Source organism: Necator americanus, chromosome IV (genome assembly GCF_031761385.1).
Source record: "Necator americanus strain Aroian chromosome IV, whole genome shotgun sequence".
Taxonomy (NCBI): domain Eukaryota; kingdom Metazoa; phylum Nematoda; class Chromadorea; order Rhabditida; family Ancylostomatidae; genus Necator; species Necator americanus.
This window is the reverse complement of record NC_087374.1, coordinates 31520594-31542192: the sequence shown is the minus strand read 5'-3', so window position 1 is coordinate 31542192 and position 21599 is coordinate 31520594. Positions and strand designations below refer to the sequence as shown.

General features: G+C 38.9%; 3 protein-coding genes across 4 annotated transcripts; 1 reads left to right on the top strand and 2 right to left on the bottom strand.

Moving 5' to 3' along the window:
- Window positions 1–1311: 1311 nt before the first annotated feature.
- On the bottom strand, window positions 1312–8639 carry RB195_003370 (uncharacterized protein; the record flags this gene model as incomplete). Of its 2 annotated transcripts, XM_064200995.1 has the most annotated exons (15): window positions 1312–1373; window positions 1445–1506; window positions 2194–2390; window positions 2671–2756; window positions 2819–2939; window positions 3093–3191; window positions 3246–3346; window positions 3411–3525; window positions 3587–3657; window positions 5848–5948; window positions 6502–6635; window positions 7061–7144; window positions 7240–7377; window positions 7438–7449; window positions 8598–8639. In XM_064200995.1, 15 exons carry the CDS (start codon window positions 8637–8639, stop codon window positions 1312–1314), a joined length of 1425 nt encoding a protein of 474 aa, XP_064056875.1. The 2 variants fall into 2 exon arrangements, with proteins under 2 accessions (XP_064056875.1, XP_064056876.1); XM_064200994.1 differs by lacking the exons at window positions 7438–7449; window positions 8598–8639.
- Window positions 8640–10886: 2247 nt separating this feature from the next.
- Window positions 10887–11387, bottom strand: RB195_003369 (uncharacterized protein; the record flags this gene model as incomplete). The annotated part of the gene is made up of 1 exon (XM_064200993.1): window positions 10887–11387. One exon carries the CDS (start codon window positions 11385–11387, stop codon window positions 10887–10889), a length of 501 nt encoding a protein of 166 aa, XP_064056874.1.
- Window positions 11388–12756: 1369 nt separating this feature from the next.
- RB195_003368 (uncharacterized protein) lies at window positions 12757–13080 on the top strand (the record flags this gene model as incomplete). Its single annotated transcript, XM_064200992.1, has 1 exon — window positions 12757–13080. One exon carries the CDS (start codon window positions 12757–12759, stop codon window positions 13078–13080), a length of 324 nt encoding a protein of 107 aa, XP_064056873.1.
- Between the last annotated feature and the right edge of the window lie 8519 nt (window positions 13081–21599).

Below are 21599 nucleotides of genomic sequence, written 5' to 3'. Positions count from 1 at the left end.
AAAAATAAATCCAGACTTTTTCGTTAACCTAATATTATTAATGATAGTTTGACTTTTACTTTTTTTTTACTTTTTTTTTAATTTACTGAACCTCTTTGTAGATTAAGGAACATAAGTGGTCTCGGTTACTTTCTTCCACCTAGTCTCCGTTTCTTGAACGTCCCAGGAAGACCTAAAAATTCAACTCATAAGGGGTAAGCCCACTTCAAATCTATTGAAATGGAACTCTTGTACTGCCCGCGGATTAATGAGTGGAATACGGGTCAAATTTCTCCTCTGATGCCATCATATGACGTAGCTCCCGGTTACTGAATGAGCATCAAGCTATGCCCGATGTTCTTTTTGATTCCCAGGAGTTTTCTTCCCAAGAAAACATTGGAAACTAAAGAGCATCTGGAAGCATACCGTTGTGAGATCGCTATGTTACTGACAATTATCTGCTTTCATCGAAAGAGAATTCCAATGAAAGAGGCTCGTAGCAGACGTCAACCAGAAAAATGACTGCAGATTTCGATCCGGTCACCCACCTCAAATCATCTGGTCCTTTACTACTTTTAGGAGCTCCTTCTCCAAATGCTTGCAACATACGTCAAAGACGAAATGGTAGGATTTCGTGAGAATTGATGGGATGGACAACAGATAAGTGCACAGTGCAAACTCAACAGCTCTCACATTTCGTGTCGGGACCTTTCCTCCTATTGAGATGTTGTAGGTTCATTGAAACGTCGTTCTTTCTGCCCTAGGTCTCCTGCAAAGCAATCACGCGAACATTTTCGATGGGGTCGGAATAGTTGGTCCTTGGCAAACAAGCGCCTCCAGTTGAACATTTGTTGCCATTCGAGACTCCCTCGCGTTCACCTACATGTCAGTGTGAGGTGATAACCGTTGTAGCGGTGGTACCTGCCGGTGATTACTTCTTCGATCTAGGTTCTAGCCAGATCCTTCTTCGCTTCTTCCGCTCTACTACTGTGACAGTCAGCTATGGTTTGAAGTGTTCTGATCTTCTCATGCAGTTAAGACTGTATGTGAAAATTTGTAGAGGAATGGAGGATTCTTACAGCAGTACTACTCCCGGATGAATTGAAATGAAAACTGTTGAAGCTACATAGTCCTTTCTCAAACACTGAAAGGCACACACTTTGTTCTTTTTCAGTGTTAATTCTGATTAAAACGTAGTAGAATAGCCAAACAAGAAATAAAATTAGAAATAATTTATTCGATATGTATATAGGAACGGGAAATTCGGAAATTCGTTTATGCAGCAATCAACACATTTTGGTTAAGTTCTCATTTCTTTGGCGTCCCAGTTTTCTAGCCGATTTTGTTCACCATTAATGTGATCAAAGGTGTAAATGATACGCCAGCCATTATGCCTGCAACCATGCTTTTACAATTACGAATAAGAGTTAGCAAATTTTTGATCAGTTACACGATCCAAACACACCTGTTACTAAACAGAGAGCGGCAGCCATGCCGGCTGTTTTTGACATTGAGCTAGATACAACCCTGAAAATAAGAGATTGACTATTGTTAATCTATCGTTATCTCAAACGTTTCCCTTAGGTTGCTTGCGGTACCGTAGCTGAGTTCGAATCCCTCATCGCCTCAATAACCACAATAAATTTCTCTTTTTGAGAAATAGTCCCCCTGCCCTCAATCACTCCCTAACTTAACGCGCATGGCGGACTTTAAGCTAAGCATAAGTGCTTACACATAAACGTTGCATGCAAGTCATTGAGTTACAATAATTCGTTTCTTTAATTGAGCCGGACACGGCGTTGCTACTATCCTTTATTCGTGGCTGACGTTTCGGGAATATCGCCTTCTTCAGAGCTTGAAAGGTGAAGCGAACGTGATTTCCTTTGTTTGGGGGAACAGGCGTTTGATCGGATAAATCTCGTTCGATTTCGCCTTTTCATACACTGAGAAAGGCAATATTGCCGAAACGCTAGCCACGAATGCAGGATAGTAATAACCTCGTGTCCAGCTCAATTGAAGAAACCAATTGTTGAAATATCAACATGCTGAGGTTTACTGAAAGTTGTACATGGAGACAGCGAGTTACATTTGTATACAGATCCTTTCGCACATGTTTACCTAACTCCAAAATGAAATGTGTTTCAAAAACGGTAACATGTGCTACAGGTCTGTAGCGTGCACTATTTTGCCCAACGCCGGAAAAGCGACGCTCACCTTGGTGCATACATCATTCCCAGAGAGCTAAAATAGCCGCTGGTGAAAGCCATGATGACATTTCCAATAATCAGGAACCACTCGTTCTTGAACCAGACTGGCATCGCACGGTCATCAACGTTGTATTGGCACAGCATGAAGTACGGAATAAAGAGAAGTCGTGCGATTGCTGGGAACACTAACGTGTGCGGTCCTGGCTGGAATTAGGCTTATAGTCTCACGTAAAGTCTGGTCAAAACAACATGAAGTGCAGACAGTTGCGTAAGCGGCTGCTCTCGAAGCAGTGCGGTGGAGACAGCGGTTGGAATCGAGGTGGGACCATGGCGAACTGCAGAGATGGTTAGCGGTAGCGAGGCGGTCCTTACACGATCCCAACCGCTACACTCCACCGCACCGCTTCGAATGCAGCCGCTTACGCAGGCCGTCGTTCTGACCCAACTATATGGAGAGAAATAAGAATTATGAGGGGAGACTCACGAACTGAATGAAATTCGCTGTTGTTGACCCGATTGCTGCGAAAAGATTAAAAATCAAAAATGTAGTAATTCCAGGATAAAGCTCCTCTGAAAGGGATAATTCCAAATTAGTCTTTACACTAGTTTAGATAGCAGTTCAAAAAACAAACTTGATATGCTACTGTTCCAAGGTTCTCCTTTGCCATTTGGTGTAATACCAGCTAACACTGTCGGAAATACAGAAAGTGTGACGAAGAACACCAAAAATACGCTAAGTAATTGCATCCAACACTGCAATAGAATTTTTTTTTTGTGCGTCTGACATCTGACCAACTAAAATTTGCGGTACAACGAAGATGTCCTTTTCAAGGCTGTCCAAAAGTATTCAGCACAAGGAACACTAATCATACTGATTTTTTTTTCGAAGATTTAGATTTGACTCACGCCTTTAAATGTTTCGTAAAACTGCCGCAGGCTGGGTCGGCTGGCGTTCTCAGCTAGCCTGAATCGGTTGCCTTTTTCGAGGTAATATTGGTAGAATTCCTTGAATTTTATCAGTATTGAAAGGAAGAAAATATTTCCTTGAAACGTACATACCAGTCGGGTAAGGATAACTAGTGATATTCCACAAAGTACGAGTACAGCCAGAGAAATGGAGAAGTAGATCAACGCTACTGTCTTATACTCGGTTGGAAAAGCTGTATAAAGAATTTTCATATGGTTTAGTTACAGTATCTTATGAACTTTCCCTCGGGAACAAACCTAGAGTGGTTAAAATAGCAAGTACACTTGTGAACGTTCCACAGATGTTAGTACCTACCACAAGAGCATTTGTGTAGGAAGCTGGGAAATCAGCAGCGAGTCCAAAGATGGAATTCTGAGAGGATTATCTAAGATGCTGAAAGTAACATCAAATGAAGATCTTATGAGGTTCAAACCTGATACAGACCGTTGGACGCGTTCATTACCATAACAATTACCAACGAAACGACGAAGAACCAATTCATAGCTAAATTTTACAATTTGTCAGATCAAGAACTACATATAATTCACAAACACGTAAGTATCATGGAGTTTTTATTAATGCAGGTTTTGCCTTCTATTACTTAATCTATTCTGCAGGCTCGTATTCAGCTACTATGCATAATATTCCAGAATTTCATGAATAAATCATTTTTCTCAAATACACAGAAGATTTGCGGATCTACTCATTCAAGAAATTAGAACCGGTTAGTGGGTTGGCTACTCAGAACCCACGGGAACTCGCAGTTTTAAGATTCTCTGGACGTGGGAGTCGTCCGGTGAAGAATCCCGTATTGAAATGCTTGAAATTCACCACATCATCGTCAGCTCAAGGTTTTGGTTGGCGTGTGCCGCTGTTTTACCAACGTTCTATGGGATGTTGGACCATCGCCTCCTCCTTCGCAAACAGAGGAGGAAAACCCGTAAAATTTACATGGCGAAGTCCCGCAACCTTCATCGTCTAAAAACTTCGCTTTGCTAGTCGGCTTTTGGGAAGATGTCACGATTGACAACGTCGATGCCGAATATGTATAGTGTACAAGATGCAGCTGTGTCCCTCTTTCATCGACTTGAAAAAGATTGATTTAATTCAGTTGAGACGGGAGCGGTCATGAAAGTCTTGGGCAACCCAGGTGTCCCCACTCGATGCATGACGACACTTTGTGAGTTAAAGGTATCACTCCACGAATCTGAGGTTGTACGGATTTCAGGTGGAGTATTCGTATACGGCATAGTAGATTATGGAGAAGAAGTGATTCCGTCCATTGCTTCCTAATTGCAGCCAAACACGGCCCGGAGGATACTGCTTCGGACGTTCCGGCGCGCTATTTCCTACAACGAGTTCGATTGAAGCGCGCCAGTCTTGTGCACGCGCCGCATATTCCGGACCGTTTTTTTTACGGCAATTAGGAAGAATTTGACGGAATCACCCCCTCTCCATAATCTACTATCTCGTATACGAACATTCGACCTGAAATCCGTACCACCTCTGATTCGTGGGGTGATGTCTTTAAACAACAATTTTATAACCAAAATTCCACCAATCTACGGCAATGTTACAATCGACCTGAAGGCGAATGTTGACACGATCTCGTCCAAAATATCAAGTGCCGCTCTCGAGAAGGTAATGTGAGGATCGGAATGGGACAACATAGGAGTGAAATTTGAGTGCCGACAGTTACACCAACTTTGTTTCGCCGATGGTATCGTTCTGATGATATCAAGCATTAATTATGCAGAATGAATGCTGGTCAAATTTAAAAGAACGTGTGAAAAGATCAATCTCCAGCTGAACCTGATGAAGACGAGGTTCATGAAGAACGGATGGGTTACTGATGCCCCATCCATGCTACTATAACGACGACGAGCGATTATAACGCAATGTTTCAGTTATGTACATCTGTATTGGGAAACTAGCATAATGAACAACCGGACCTCCGCGCTGGGGAGGAGGAAGCGAGCGGCTTGAGTAGTATCAAAGAGGCAGCGAAGAAGAGCGGGAAAATGAGTCCCTGTGCTCACCTATTCAATAGCACTGATCCGCTTTCTGCTTTGAGTTTGACTCATGCTTCGGAAAACTGGACGTTTTGAAAGCAGGAGAAACACGGTCAGCATCATAGAACACTGAATGGAGACGGTAATGTTATGAGTATTCCGCTTTGCGCAAGTAAATGAAGGGATTGATGTTCAATCTTGCGTCAACGATCGAGACGCTGCCGCATATGCTAAAGAAAGCAACATCGGGTGAGCTCGACTATAAGAGACGTGATGGCTCTCAACGACAATCCCTGAACTAGAGCTATGAGCGGCTGTATACCACGCGATACCAAATGCACTGAAGAAGCACCGTCGACTCTAAGGTCAGGACTGTTCACGAGCTTCTTCAAAGAAAGGTATGATACTCTTTGAGTCTCTTACAGGAAGAGAAACTATGGAGGAACCCTTGCGCGCCATCTGGACGAATGGAGGTATTAATGGTGCCTGGCCGAGTAAATATATGAACAACGGGAACACAGAAGATGCAAGTGATGTGTAAGACAGTTATCCTAAAGGCCATAAATATCTATTTTAATCTTGATAATATGCAGTGTAGTAAATGAAGACATGATATGAAGTTAAAACTATTCTCCATAGCAGATTTTTATATTTGATCGAAAAACAGTTAATTCTGACTAACCGTCTTCACTTGGATCTTGGAAAATTACAAGGCCGAGAATTATCACCACATTAAGACAATTCAAAGTGAGCGGACCAGCGATTCGGATCATTAATGAACCTCTGAAAATAGAAATATAGGAAAACTTTCCTCGATTTGCGCCTATTAATGATGGCTTATGTTCTTGTTCGACAACAATTATTATGGTCAAAATTTTAAATATTTTGATTTTGATTCTAACTTAATAGGAACTATAGAGTTATTAGAACTTAAACTAAACTAACTTAAAACTTATTTTCTTAGGTATATGACAAATGGCATCAATGAAATATTAGATGTTTCTGTCTTCTTTCCTTCGTTTTGCTGGACCAATCTTTTTTTTTTTTTGATTTTCTACTTTGTGCATTGTAGTTACAATAATACAAGTGACAAGTATAATTGACTAGAAAAAAAGAAAATAAAAGACAGACAGTTGTTGCCTGGAACAGGAAGGTTTTCTCTATAATGATCATGCGCCTGTTTATCATTTAAAGATAAACGTTTGATTGCTTAGATCAGAAGAATATAGAGCATTTGATGGCGAGCATTCTTTAGATGCCTGAGGATCTATGGTATTCGGGATCTTAAGGGTTTCGGGGAGTCGCCTTTTCTAGAATCTGTCGAAGCAGAACGAACCCGATGATCTGCGCTACGTTGATAAGTCCCACAATGAAGTTGGGTACTTGTGCTGAAATCCCAAGGGCACTCATGAAACTTTTTGCATAAGACGTCTTGTTTCCATCGATCGTAAACCAGTATTCCACGTAGTACTGAAAATTAGCAGTAGAAATTTCTCTAATCATTCGCGTAATCTCTAGCATTTTTAAAATAACACTTTCATCTAATAACTTTTGTTAAATGACCGAAGAAACCACCTGCAGCAAAAACCTACTGTAGAGGTATAAATCAACGAAAAATAGCACTAGCATCCTTTTTTGATCATCATATTCAGAATCCATATACTAGAACTACTGATAACGTCTCCTTACTTTATGGTGTTCAAGAAGGTAGAGATTAGCATCACTCTCTTTGAATCATCTGCGAATACTTTGAGCCCGAAGAGTTTTTCTTTTTTTCTTTATTGAGAAAGGTGTGAAATAACGAAAGAATTTGTAACAATCGTGTTCAGATCCTCATAGGGTATTTTTTAAAATGAATTTACAGAAATTTATAAAGGATTTTTTAAAAGACATACGTTCGGTGCAATGGTGATAAACATGTTCCACGGTAGTAGTACACCAATACCATTCAGTAAAATTATCATAAAGACGAACCAGTACTGAAATTTCTCTCATTCGTATAAGTTATAAAAATAGATCATAAAATTATAATCATATTGCTTATAATTAAATGTTCTGGTTTTTCGGTTCTTACTCTATCCACTGGTGGACCCCCATCATCCTCTATTGTGAGATCCTTTTCCTTCGAGCCAACACTGGATACGCTCTTTGAGCCCAACTTTTCCTTCGAGTCGACACTGGATACGCTCTTTGAGCCCAATGGTTCTTTCATCTGAAAGTATTGGATAAGAGTATACTTGTACATGTAGAGTATCTAAAGTAGGTAGTATACGTAGAAAGATTTCTTCACGAAAGTACCCAACGAAGAGATTCACTGCAGTGTTCAGGAAAAACGGCCATTGTGTGGAAGTTACGTGCTTATATCGCATCTAAGGTCTCATTTTTCTTTTTTTGTGCTTTCCATTAAACTGTCAGTGGAATGAAACCCTCTTTCCGAATGATAATGGAAAAAAAGCACTGATTTCATTGCTAATGATGACACTAGCATGTCACTATTGTTTAATTAACGGAAAAAGAAGTACTTTTTCGTCCCCGTTATCCTTAACAATTATCTTATAACATCACGTCACTTTCTTTTTGTGTAACGAATCAAAGGATGTGATAAATTGGTCTGGAGTAGGACATTACTGCATTTTTGCTGCTGTTTGTGGTGACTACCTCCGATTAAAGCTAGATTCGCCTAAGCGGCCAAATATGGTGCTTTTTCACTTATACCAGCTATGTATCTTGAGACTATTGGTTTCAGTACGGAAAAGTAGTAATGAAATTTTTAAAATAAGACTGGTAGAACCTCATCACAACTGAAAAGATCTTCCATCGTTTCTTGGAGATTTCTGAATCAGCTACTGAGCTGCAACATGAGTGCGAATTTTGCTACTCTTCCAAGTTACAGTCGCCAAACAACGGGGTTCACATCCGTTCCTTTCTTTCCTACGCGAAGATTTAGGCGATATACACAGATGGGGACTTAAACGAATACGTTCGTTCAAATTCATTCCCTAGGTAGTAAATGTTCCATCCATTAGATCTTAACTATACCGTAACATAATTTCTAAATAGAATACTTTCCGGATAAGCAACAGCAGTTCAGTTCTCTTCTACACCCTTTTAAATTGGTTTCAAAATTGGCCGCTGGGTAGGAAGCTTGATAAAATACATAGATAGTCGTTAGTTGAAAAAAAAAACTGCGAAATTAATCTGCCAGAGAAATTTTCTCAAGCGAAAACAAATTCAGATCAAGTTATTTTTTAAGGGAATGATCATATCGGATAGTTGGATGAGGAGTTACATGAATAAATTCTTGCATTCGATTCAACTCGTCGGGATTTAAATAACATTAAGTAGGTGCAAAAATAGTGACCGTTTTCGACCACGAGCTTTCAAATACTGTAACTCGTTTCAATAATAACGTATATTAATCAAAGTAATTACCATTACAATTGTCACTCTTGTTCCAACATGGAACGAGATCATTTACTCCGTCAGCGTAGAATTCCGCCGTTGATGCGTCTAAGTCTTCGAAGGCATCTTTAGTGTCGTCCTGGTTTTTGAAGCACTTCTATTGCAAGAAGTTGACAAGGTAGTTCAAGGAGTAATAATCTTCTAGAGAGAAGTCTGGCGAGTGTGGCGAATGCGACAGTTTCGTATCCAATTTTGTTTAGTTTTTGGAGTTTAGATTGTGAGATGTGCTGGCGAGTGTTCTCGTGCAGCAGGGATCAGAACATTCTTGTTGATCAATGCCGGGCATACGCGCTGCGGTTTGTGGTGCATTTTGTCAATTTCCTGGCAATATTTCCTTTTGTAATGGTTTCGTCCGGAGTCAAGAAGCTATGGTGGATGAGAGCAGCATTAGACCAGCAAACAGTTACCATAACCTTTTTGAGTGTTATTTAACAAGCGTGGTCATGATATATACCATTTGAAAGGTTTTTTTTTAATTGATCGATGATGTTATTGCTTTTTTAAATTGTTCCTTGGATGCGTCTTTAGACCCGACATATTTGCGGATATTATCAACACGCGAAATTTGCGGAATCCACTTGTTGAGTGTCTTCACCTTTCCAATTTCCTTGAGATGCCGAACAACGGTTGTATGGTCTATGTTGAGTTCTTCTATCAGCTTCGATTATTGCCCTCAAATCGTTGTCAGCTTCTGGGTGAAATCACAACCTTCCTCATCTTTGAGACCGTAATCGCCGTTGCGAATTTTTTTCTTACTATCTAAGCGCAGTGCGCTCAGATGCCGTATCATCTTCCTACGCTTTGATGATATTTCGGGTTGCTTCCGCGGCATTATGCCCAAGTTTCAACTCGTGCAGTAAAATAACGCGAACTTCCCGTTTTGACAACAACTATTATTATGACATTATTTCAGACATGAAAGCAACGAAGAAAAACGAACAAGACAGTCGAAAGAGGGAAAAAATCCTAGGGAATATATGCATATATCTCATAAGATATATTATGACCACATTTCTGGAAAATGTTATTCAAATAACTCTTCACCAATATAGTGATAGAGAAAACGGCTATTATTGTTGCACAAATCTAATAGAAAAAATGCATTTGAAAGAGAGTCTGTAGATAATTATGTGTGCTATTATATAAACTATGTGCATACATGAAATTCATCGAAACGAATATTTATAAAGAAGACGATTTGCATCACTGAACATGACTTACTTGATTTGAACGGGGGACAGATGTTATGGTCTAACGCGGCTTAACCACATGCTTGCCAAGGTAAGTCGGCCTCCAACATATTTGAGCTCACCCACTGTTCGATTTTCCTTTAGAGCACAGAATCTATCTATCCGTCACTATTCCATATACTGTAGAACTTTACGTCTCGCCTAGATTGCCTGTCGAGTTGTCGCCAAGTTTCTTAAGGTTTTCCTTCACCACTTCCGTCCAATAGTGCGGCCTCGGTGAGGATAGTCGAAAGCGGTTCCGAAGTCTAAGAAGGCTAACTGTATAGCCTACGAGTGCCGCTGCCTCATTTCAATCACTCTCCTAACAATGAACACCTTGTTAGTCGTAGATCGACAGGAGGGAAGCCGACTTGTTCATCACGGGTGGTTTCTTCGCTATGTTTGATAAGCCGATCCAGGATGATCTGCCCTAAGACCTGGTACATTGCAAGCAGCAAAGACATTCCTCGGCAGTTCTTGGTTACCATGGCGGATAACTTCTTGTGTGAGGGGGAGGGGGGAATTATGAGAGCGCATCTTTACGAATCCTGTATTCTCCTGTCAATCCAGCTTAAACGGACGATAATCGTTATCTCACAGATCCCATGAGGAAGACATTTCAGCGCTTCGGCGCTACTTCCACCGTCACCGCCAGATCTTCCGTTCTTCATTTTTTGGATACAGACCAGAACCTCCGACTCGGTCGATGGTTCCTCCCTGACCGTTGAGAAGAGTAGTTGTTCGGATCGAATGCGACATCGTGCACAGCTCTAGATTTCCGGATGTCTGGGATGCTTTTTGTCAAGACGTAATCAAGCTGGAGCTCAAGAGTCGGCATTTTCCTCTTCCGCTGCTCTTCTGGCGCTAAAGGAGTTGTCTCCTGCGACGTTAGCTGATGTCGTCGATGATTTTTTTAAACATGGAGGCAATGATGAGGTTCGTCTATTACGTCGCATCGTTGCTCAAAGTCCCATCTTTGCATTCATATCAGTTCCGACAATTACCGCCTGCTGGCTTCGTATCTTGGATATCAACGCATTGAGTTCATCATAAAACGTGTCTCTGTTGTAGTCCTCGTTGCGGTTTCTGTAGGTGCATCAATCCTTACGATCCAGAGTTTCACTCCTCTGCGATCCCGTCGTTCGAAGGCGCATCTTGATGACGTTGAGCCGAACTCCTCCACCAGGTTGTTGTAATCGTTCCTCTCACCCATTATGAAGCCTCCTACTTTCCTTTCATCAGCATCGCCGCAAGAGATGATATAATTGTCGTTACTGACGATGGGGGGATCACTGTTGCTTGTTTCCTGCAATGCAGCAAACGGTGCGTGCAGATATCGCAGTAGTCTGGACAGAGCGGTTTGTTGGAGTTCTTTCCAAAGCGATCGGCAGTTCAGCGTTACGGAAGGACGTTTGTAGCCAATGTTTGTAGTTTCCATGATCTCTCTAGGGAGTTTCCCTATGAGAGTATGGGTTGTGAGAGTGTGCTGGACAACACCACCTTTTTGCAATGTTTGGGAAGCTTTTGCCATATAACAGTGCAAGTTATATAGCTCGTACGTTCCCAATGCGTACACCCGAACGCCTGATTGCGTTTAGTTGAAGTAGAGCCACCACGAGCAGGTAGCAATCAAACCTGTACAAGAAGTAGTGAACTTATTTTACATAATCCATCTTTAGGCATTTGTGAATCCTACACTTTCAGAAGAATTTATTCACATCGTTACAGAATTATAAAAAGAGATAGAATAACATAAAAATTATAATGTATTTTTAAATACTGAGTAAATTAATGACTAGGTATCTCATAATCTTTTAACTCGTGTGGTTTTAACTATTAGCGCGCTTATTTGTAAAATTTGGTCTAGTATTGTCAACAGGTAGAAAAAGTAACCTAATAAATCGGTGCCAAGTTCCATACCTAATAGAGTATGATTAAAAGCGGTTGTGTGGGACATTACCGTGTTGCTCCATACGTTTAAATTTCATGGATTAACCCAATAACATTCATTAAGTCGACAGTAAATGTTAATGAATTAATTCATGATATTCTAACGAATACGTTTATGGAATGTAGCACACAACCACAAATCTTAACTAATCTAAATCAAATCAAAATAAATTAACAAATCACAATCTTAACTAAGCAATTCAGCTCTAAAACTCTCTGAACACATTTTCTTGGCTAGTTTTTTCCTAATTATTGACAGTTAAACCAGACACCTGCATTTGAAGAGGGGAAAGGAGACGAGGGTAAAAGGGAGCTCAGCACGTTATCTGCATTTCAATTGTTGGACTAATTTCTTATTCTTATTCTTGGACGGACTAAAATTATCTGTATGTACGAGTTATAGAACTAATTTCCTGCGAAACCACCATCCATTCTTTTCATGATTTTTGGCTAAAAATTCAAAATTTTGATAATTCTATTAGGGTGTTCAGAAAGTATCTGCCGAAAATTTTGCAGTAGCGCAGTTTTTTTAGATGTTCTGGAAGTTCCCGTTTCAAATATATTATATAAGGACACTACCGATTGTATACACATAACATATCTGGCTCCCTCTTCCTTGCTTATTTCGTCTTATAATGGCCGAACATTCCACCCATATTCGACACGTACTCCTTTATCTGGCCACCCCGCTGCTGAAGCCCATCGAGGCTTAAGTCAAGTATTCGGCACTGAAACCCCTTTTTGAGCGGCCTGTACGCGCCTTGTTCCAGCGCTTCAAAGTCGGAATCAAGAAACTCAAAGATGAGCCTCGCTCTGGTCGACCGACTGCAATATCGTTCGACGAACTGAAGAATCTGGCGGAGCAGCAGCCGTATGAAGGTGTGCGTTATTTTGCTCTTAGTCTTGGCTGTTCGCTGTCAACCGTGAGCAATTAACTGCGATCTCTCGGAATGGTGAAAAAGCTCGGTCAGTGGCTCCCACATACATTGAGCGACGGCAACCGCCAAAGACATCTGGACATCTGCACTCAGCTGCTCTCCAGAAGCCGCAGATCCAAATTGCTGGGCGCCATCGTCACTGGAGATGAAGAATGGGTCCTCTACGTCAACCACACCCACAAACGTGAGTGGTGCGCTGGCGATGAAATGCCGGATCCTTTCGTGAAAGGTGAAATCCATGAGAAGAAAGTCATGCTGAGCGTCTGGTGGGGAGTTCATGCAATCTACCGTTTCGAACTGCTGCAGGACAACAAGACAGTTACTGCCGAGGTCTAATGCGCTCAACTGCAAGGACTGGCCGACAAGATCCGCAAGGAGCACCCGAAGCTCGACAACGTTCTCCTGCTGCACGATAACGCGCGCCCTCACATTGCGAAAAAGACTTCCCAAAAAAATTCTGGAGCTCGGATCGGAAGTTCTACCGCACCCACCGTACAGCCCGGACCTGGCGCCGAGCGACTACCACCTCTTCCGATCGCTTCAGCATCACCTCGAAGAGAAGCGCTACGACGATCGTAACCACCTCAAAAATGACCTCTGGGCTTTCTCCGCCTTTCGTCGAATAATAAAATGTTGTTAAAAAGTTGTGTTGTTTTGAAATTTTGCCGTGTTTCGGCAGATACTTTCCGAACATCCTAATATTTACTGTTTGTGTTATTCAACAATTATCTTTGAAAGATCTACTTCGAAAATGTGCGTATTTGTTGACAATTTAACAGGTTTTAGAATGAAGATTTTCTTACACCTATCTATTATTGGAGAATCTTGAGGGCAGAAAAATAAGATAAATGATTTGATAATAATAAGATAAATTTGTGAAGATAAATAAAAATTGAGCGAAACTTTCGCAGAACCTAATTTCTTTTGATGAAGAAAGCTCACGTATATTCTTTGCTGGAGGGTTACTGCACGTCTGTGATTATTCGTTCTTTTGTTGTTTTTTTTTTCTTAACTTCTACAAAAAGAAGCCTTCTAAAACATCCCATTAATGTTGATAGGGGTCACGAATGTCAACTGTTCCATGTCGATCAATGAATTTTATTGTCAATTTATTGCACACAACCACAGCTATCCAATTTTACTGGTTGTAGTTCTTTTTAAGATCTTTAGGCTTCGAAAAAAGGCTGGAAGAATGGGAAGAAAAAGCGAAACTAACTTGCGGATTTACATCAATTGTTAGTTTGAAGGGATCAATAACTTAAGACGTGCAGTTAGAAAATCCAACAGATAAGTGCAGACGGGCTAATCGAATAAAATATAGAGTGTAAAATTTTTTGTTAAATTAAACGTTCTTTGATCGATTTGTTGATAGATAGGTTGAACAGAGGAATAATTGGGTGGAATAAGAAAACCAAGCATCTTTTCCATTCTCTCCTCGAAATTAATAAGATGCCGGGAGAATTTTTCATCGTGTCGCCATGTGTGAATATGTATGAGGTGTATTTAAAGTATGTGAGAAATTTCCACTATTAATGTAATCAGCGATGTCAGTGCGTCAGGAGAGACTGCACTGTTTACTTATCCTCCAGATTACTATGATAACAAGTAAAAGCTCCTCGAAAAATTCCAACAACAACGAAGCATGAGGCGATAAAAATCCGATTGAAGTCATCAGTTTTAGTCCTCCGCCGTTTTTAAAAGGAAAAACAAAACGAAACATAAACGTTACCTAGTTAAGTGTGTTAATGGTTAGCGATATTGATAAGACACATTGATCTCTACTTTTTTTTTTTGAAATTTTCTTATTTACATAAGGAGTTCTTTAATTTCATAGATACCTAAACTTATAAATGAGCACATGAATGTAGATGAAAGTTATATGGATCAAATTTTCGTAGCAAGCTGCATAATCTAAAACGACATTTAAGTTTATTATTGGCCTAAATAACAGTTATCCAAGAAATTAGGTACGTAGGTGTTGCTGCTTCAAAAATAGTTCAGAATAAATAAGTAGAATAATTTTGGTTGAGAATTTGTAGGTTCTTATGCTCTGTGTCACGGATGTCATAAGAATGTGAAGAAAGAGGGAAAGAAAATAAAAAACAACAACATAAACAACAATTTCGTCTAACGATTACAGAAAATTTGCTTTTAAAAGTTTCGTTTACATCATCTACCACACCTTTCTATGATTATTCTTGCTGTCAAAAAAATGAAAGACATGAAAATTCCTTCATGAAAAACACCACTCAAGATTAGATAGAATTTACAATTTAATCCAATCTCGATATGTCCCGTTACTAATTTTGGATCTACCAAACGGACCTAAATTAATTTTTGACTGAACCCACGGTGGCGATCGCGCCCTTCGTTATCATCTCCTCGCGTGCTTGTGTTCTTTGTGTTTTTGTTTGGTCTTTATGTTCAAAATGAGATGCATAGCCCTTTAAAAAAAAGCAGCAACTCCTGACTATCAACCCGCATAATCTCCGGCTTATTGCTCTTTTTTTTAGCGAAACCGTCATTTTGATGATGATTTCCTTAAAATGCGCATAAATTCTTAAAAAGAGAAAGGGAGAGGAGGAATGGAAAGGAACGACAATAAAAGCGTGTAAGCTTAACGACATGTGAAAAAAAAAACACTGCAGACGTTCTAAAAACTAAAAATGATGTGAAAATTATGAGGATTATTTCCGCTTAAGCAGAGAAGTAGACGCGTAGGATCAATGAGAAGTAGGGAAAAGCCTTTAAATTCATTTAAGAAATTCAGAACAACAATATAAGATGACAATTCTCTGTCGTGAGTGGGAAAAGTGTCGACAATATGTACGTGCTTATCGTTGGCATCTTTGCGCAAGATAACGCCAATCCGTTAAGGCACATAGCATCTTTCTTATCGCAAGGGAAAGTAGTCCTTCTATTTTTTTTGCCCCTTCGTCACAAAACAATCTGTCTTGAAAAGTTGAGTGTTCAAGAACAATCGTTTGCATTGTTCTATCAACGATGACAATGTTAACACGAAAGCAAACAATGCAAAAAAAAACACTGATTGATGTGCTATGGTAAGGTAGAGGTGCAATAAGTAACGATCCATGGAACCATTAAGCAAGATTTCCATGGATTCCAATACGAAACATAAAACATTGACACAACATCATCCTTTTCAAAAGTGCTTCATTCACCTCCACACACATATGAATGACATTCTCGTCAAAATGAGTTTTCCTGATGTGAGCGATCCGTTCCAATGTGAATCTGAATGGTGTGAAAGCGTTGAGAATCGCATGTTTCACTCTCTAAACAAAGATTTTTTTGGTTGTTTTAACTCATCCTCCTCGTTCGGACGTTCATAAAATCAAATTTTCCCGAAATTCTTATTCCCATCCATTTCTGGAATTATCTATAAAGTTCTATGGAAACACATGATCTTTGACGAAGGTACGGTTGAACGAAATTAAGTCATGATCATTACCTAGTTGAAATTTCTTTCTTTTTTTTTACATTTTTTCCTACCAAACATCATTCTTGGTTATTCTATATCTTCTACAAGTTAGAAGTGAAGTTTGAGCTATAAAATATCTAACATAAAGATGTGACCTGTTAAAAAAGAAAAGCATAAAAAAATGACTCTCATAGAAAATAGGTGTTGGGACCATAAACACCCTTGTAACAGTACACTAAGTGGAAAATATTATTTTGGTGCATTTTATCAGGAGAAGGACAAATTGTTCAATGCCTTAGCGAACGATTTGTTTAAGAAAAACAAATCTAACATTGAATTCTTTTTCAAAAACATAAACTTAATTAAAAGCTCATCACGGTGGATGGATGATCAGTGAAGAAGCCGATTTTGCGCTACTTATAATCTTTTTGTGGTAGGAAGAACTGATTTATAACTTCTCTTTTTCTTACTATGAGGGCGGGTGCGGCGCATTCGATTAGAGGTCCGTTGTAGCCACACGGTCGAGGGTTCAAAACCGTCCTAGTGCAAACCAATCATGTCATCCCTCCGGGTCGATAAATTGGTACCAGACTTGTCTGGGAGGATAAAAACCCTGACTTGATCATCGGCTGGCCTCGGCAAGTCATTGTATACGCCCACACGCATTCCAAAACCTTAACATTGTCGTTCTTCTTCTCTATTTTGCAATTTTTCAGGCTTTATAATATAGCGTCAACATTTTTTCACTTTTAGACAGATTCTCAACGAACTCAGCTTCTACTGGCACTTTGTGTTGCAGCGCTCTACGCAGTGCCATATTTACACAACCTTTTCTATTCATCTTTTTCTGTCTCCACGTGCAGAATTAAAGTATAAAGGATAAAGTCACTGGCATATCAATCCACTTGAGATGCGCCAACGCGTTTTACTGGAATTCGTAATCGTTGACGTTTTGGAACGCGTGTTGGCCTATACAATGACTTGCGGTGGCTAGCCGACGTGTCAAGTCAGTGTTTTTATTTCCCCAGACAAGTCTGGTACCAATTTATCGACCCCGGAGGAATGAAAGGCTTGGTGAGCACTGGAGCGGATTCGAACCCTCGACCATGTGGTTACAACGGACCTCTAACCGACTGCGCCGCATCCGCTCCCGTGCAAAATTTGTTACAAAAAAAAGGTAGCGTTCATAAGAAGATAATGGAAAGAAGAATGAAAAATTCGGAGAAGATTATAATAGTAACAATAACAATGCTAATGGGAGGATAAATGAAAATAGTTTGCTATAAGAAGATATGGCCTACATCTCTTGGCTAGAAATCCAATGATCACCTAAACGATCCACATGAAAATCTTATCAGAATTGTTTTCAAGACATACTGGGCTTATATTCCAGTTATGTGTATTCTTTTTAAACAGAAAAAATAATGCCAGTAAGCGAGTGATTGAACTGAGACCTAGCACTTATCATGTTGAATACTAGTACTAGTGTAGTATTTATCAATTTTTAAAAAATAGGTAAACAGGATCATTTGGAAAAAAATAGGAGTTTCAAGCTGTTCTTACATGATCATTCCTGAAAATGCGAAGAATACACATCAAAACTGTGCAAACTTTTTCTTTCCCTTCATTTTAACTTTTAGCTACTTTCCCTTGTGAAATTAAATTATTTTTTTTTGTTACTTAAGGGCTATTTCGTAAAAGTTGTGCTTTCTGCTTCCTCCTAGTTTTTTTTTGTACCAATGCTATTTTTAATAGAAGAAGTCCTTATCTATCTGAATTTTTTTTTCGGAAGAACAAGTAGTAGAAAGAGGGTATTAGGAGTTCGATAAAGATGAATTTGAAAGATAAAACTTTTGTTCCGGATAAAAAAAGAAAAAAGAAGAGAAAAAAAGGAACTGGTCTACACAGTCACCTTATGGCTTATAAGAGATTGTCACGTTCTCAGGTTTTTATCTTGAGGTCGAACAATCTGCTTATTTTAAATTCATGAAAGTTTCGTAAGGACTTTTTCAAAGAAATACACTAATTTAAATACTTAAGACAGGTGTTAATTTAAAATAAATTGAATTGAGATAAATTGTGGTTGATTGCAGATTCACAGCCGAGGAAATGAACACCGATGCACATCCAAAACGAGTTGTCATACATTGTAACAAAACGATCAATACGATTGTTAGCATTGCTTTTGAACCTATTATAGGAAATCATGGTGGAAGATATCCACATTCACATTATTTCGCATCGCGTTCAAGAGAATGATAGGATACTGTAACTGGCTCAGCCAGTAGATGAGAGAATGAGCTGGGCTGGTTTCCTTTCGGAGCCACTATTTCTTCCATTTTCCCCTTTCTCTAGAGTCTGGATAGTTTTTTCTCGAAGAATTTGTCCGTGTACCGACTGTTGGTAGCAACTCATTCACCTCAATTTTATTGAGCTTTTGACGGCCATGGTGGAGCTGAATTCTTTTTATATCATATAGTATTTCTTATATTCTTCTTCTATTTGCTCTTGTTATTCTTATTTTTACTTATATCTGTACATAATGCTTTTTAATGGGTGGGTGTAGCGCAGTCGGTTAGAGGTCCGTTGTAGCCACACGGTCGAGGGTTCGAAACTGCCCTAGTAAACCAAGCCTTTCATCCCTCGATCGGGATCGATAAATTGGTACCAGGCTTGGCTGGGAGGATAAGAACACTGACTTGAACATCGGCTGGTTTCCGTTCCAAAACCTCAACGATTACGAATTCCAGTAAAAGGCGTTGGCGCATCCCAAGTGGATCGCCAGTGACTTTATCCTTTATCCTTTTAATGCTTCTTATATTTGCTCGAATTAAAGAGAAGAAATTTAAAAACAATTTCACACGTTCCAAGACCCTTCAAATATGTAGGATGGAATGTATGGAATTCAAATATGTAGAATGGGCTTTTCCTAACCGACATGCTTCTGGTCTCATAAGTGCAAATAATACGCAGTGCTTCAAATCTTAATGGAAGTTGTTGCATTTTGAGTTCTTTCCGGTTTATTCCCAGGCTTAAGCTTATGACTGTTCACTAGTCCTCCAAGGCTTCAATACTATGACGGAGTTGATCAACATCCAGTTCTTGTTCTGACGATATTAGGAAAGCTAATTTTCCGATTAGGAAAATTGTGTTTTTAAGATGTAATTTTTGCGTGTTCAGAAAAAATGAAGAAACAAAGAAAAAAGTGCAGAAAAAGAACGAAAATAATACCACAAATCATGCCGATTTCGATTTCTATAACTTAAACTATACTTTTGTGCAGCCTTGAAGAGAGTTTCAAGTAAATAAATCACGGTTTATTCTTACGATTCGGTGAGGGTTAACTGAATCGGATTTACACGGAATAAAAAATTGTTAAATTTATCTGTAATTCATCTCAAGAACCTTTAGGTTAGCCATGGTTAGCACTAACCGTAATTCGCGTGGAAGAATTTTTAGGATTCAGCTGTGAATATAAGTAAATAAATAGAAATAAAATAAGTGAAGTAAATGAATAGTAAACTATAAAAAAATGATGAATTGAAAGATCTTATCTTTCACACGTAGGAAGATTCCTACGATACAAATTTTTGAAATGGCAACTTTTGTGGATTATGTTTTTCACACGAACTTTCTGTAAAAAAAAAGAGTGAAAGAGGAATCCGAGAAAGCGCGTACTGTCATAAACACAAGAATTGTGGCCCATCAATAAAATATTGATTAAAAATAAGGGAATGTAAGTTGAAGCCTGTTTTAACGGTGAAATAACCTCGAACTAGACTACATGCAACCGTTCATCTACTCATCTCTTGCATACTTTGTGTACAAAAAAAAAACACCGAAGAACATTCGGTTTGTTTGCTCTGAGCGTTTATTCGAAATTCTTATGTAAACAATACCTTACAGAACTTTCTTAGGTAAATAATGGAGTGCTATCTTTCTCACGCAGTAAGGATTCCACGAAAAAAAAAGTGATTATTAAAAAATAGTGGGAAAAAACTAGAAAACCGGTTTGAGTTTGTTCAAAGTCATTGAATCAAAGGAAATGCTACGGAGGAAAAACGATTAAGAACACATTGGGCCAATGAGACAGTCACGTGGTATTCCAGTTATAATCGATTCTTAATGGATTAAGAACTGCTTGATCCAGAAAACAAACAACGCACTATGCACGAGCAAACCTACCTCACAGTTTTCAGACAGTTTAATTACGCCAATGATGAGGCATTCGAAATATTTGTTGCTTTTAGCTAATGCAAATCTATTTTTTTATAAATTAAATCGTTTTGGTAATAGAAAAGAAAAAATTGTTTCATACATTGTAAGCCGCTCCATTAAAAGTTTTTGATATGCTGGTTCTCAAGAACACACATTGATTTGATGAAAATTTGAATTTGAATTTTTCGTTTTTTTTTTCTATTTGCTCATACTTTTCGTCGTTTTCGTTTATTTGAAGTTTTTCCTATGAGGGATCTAGCGTTTACAAAGTGAAAAAATAAAAAATCTGCATTAACTTCAGTTAGGATGGGGAATTGTTCCGAAAAAAATGGAAATGTATGAGCAGAACAAAAAAAAAAACTTCAAACGCTTACAATTCATATACAGTCGGCAATATCAAGGAAATTCTTAGAAGTTTTTAAGAAGAAGTTTTCAAAAGTCTTTTTCAAATGGACAAAATTTGAGTGAGCTTTAGTTCATTTTCCATCAGTCCTTTTTTTTTTGCCTTAATTCGATTAATCGACTCCATTCACTCGACGGACACGAAATACGCTTTTTCATTTTTCATCGAAAAGCACTTTAAAAGGTACCAGTTTTCTTTTTTCTTTTTTTTTTTGATAGAGTGAACTGAAAAAATGATTAAATATGTTATGCAAGGACTCTTCCAAAAATCGAATCGCTACCAGTATCCCTTAACTATTTTAAATGACAAAATCTTCTCCTTGTTTTTCGACTGACGCATTTTTTTCTCAATTTCCGTTCCTTTTGCTTTTTCTTTCCTCACTTCTTTTTTAACATCATCTTTTCTTTTAATTTAAAGTAGTGTTGATCCTGAATTTTTGGGACAGCGCACACTGGCGGCGTAGACTTAATTTCGATAGGTGTTGATCACGGGAATTTAGTGGCTGGCGTCACTCCATTGTCCCATTCGCAATCAATACCTATCAAAAATGCAGTGATTATCTCTAGGTCTTCATTGTCATCAAGGACGGGAAGTTAGGCAAAAACTTCGACTTTCCGTTCTGCGATTGTTAACGAGAACATTAGGACAATTTAAAAAAAAACAAATAAAAACAAGAACACTGCACTTCGAAGTTCATTTACATTTTACAAACAATTGAAAATGTAAACATTTATACAAAAAATGTGAATATTTTAACACATTATCAATTTTGTTAGAACAAAAACAAAACTC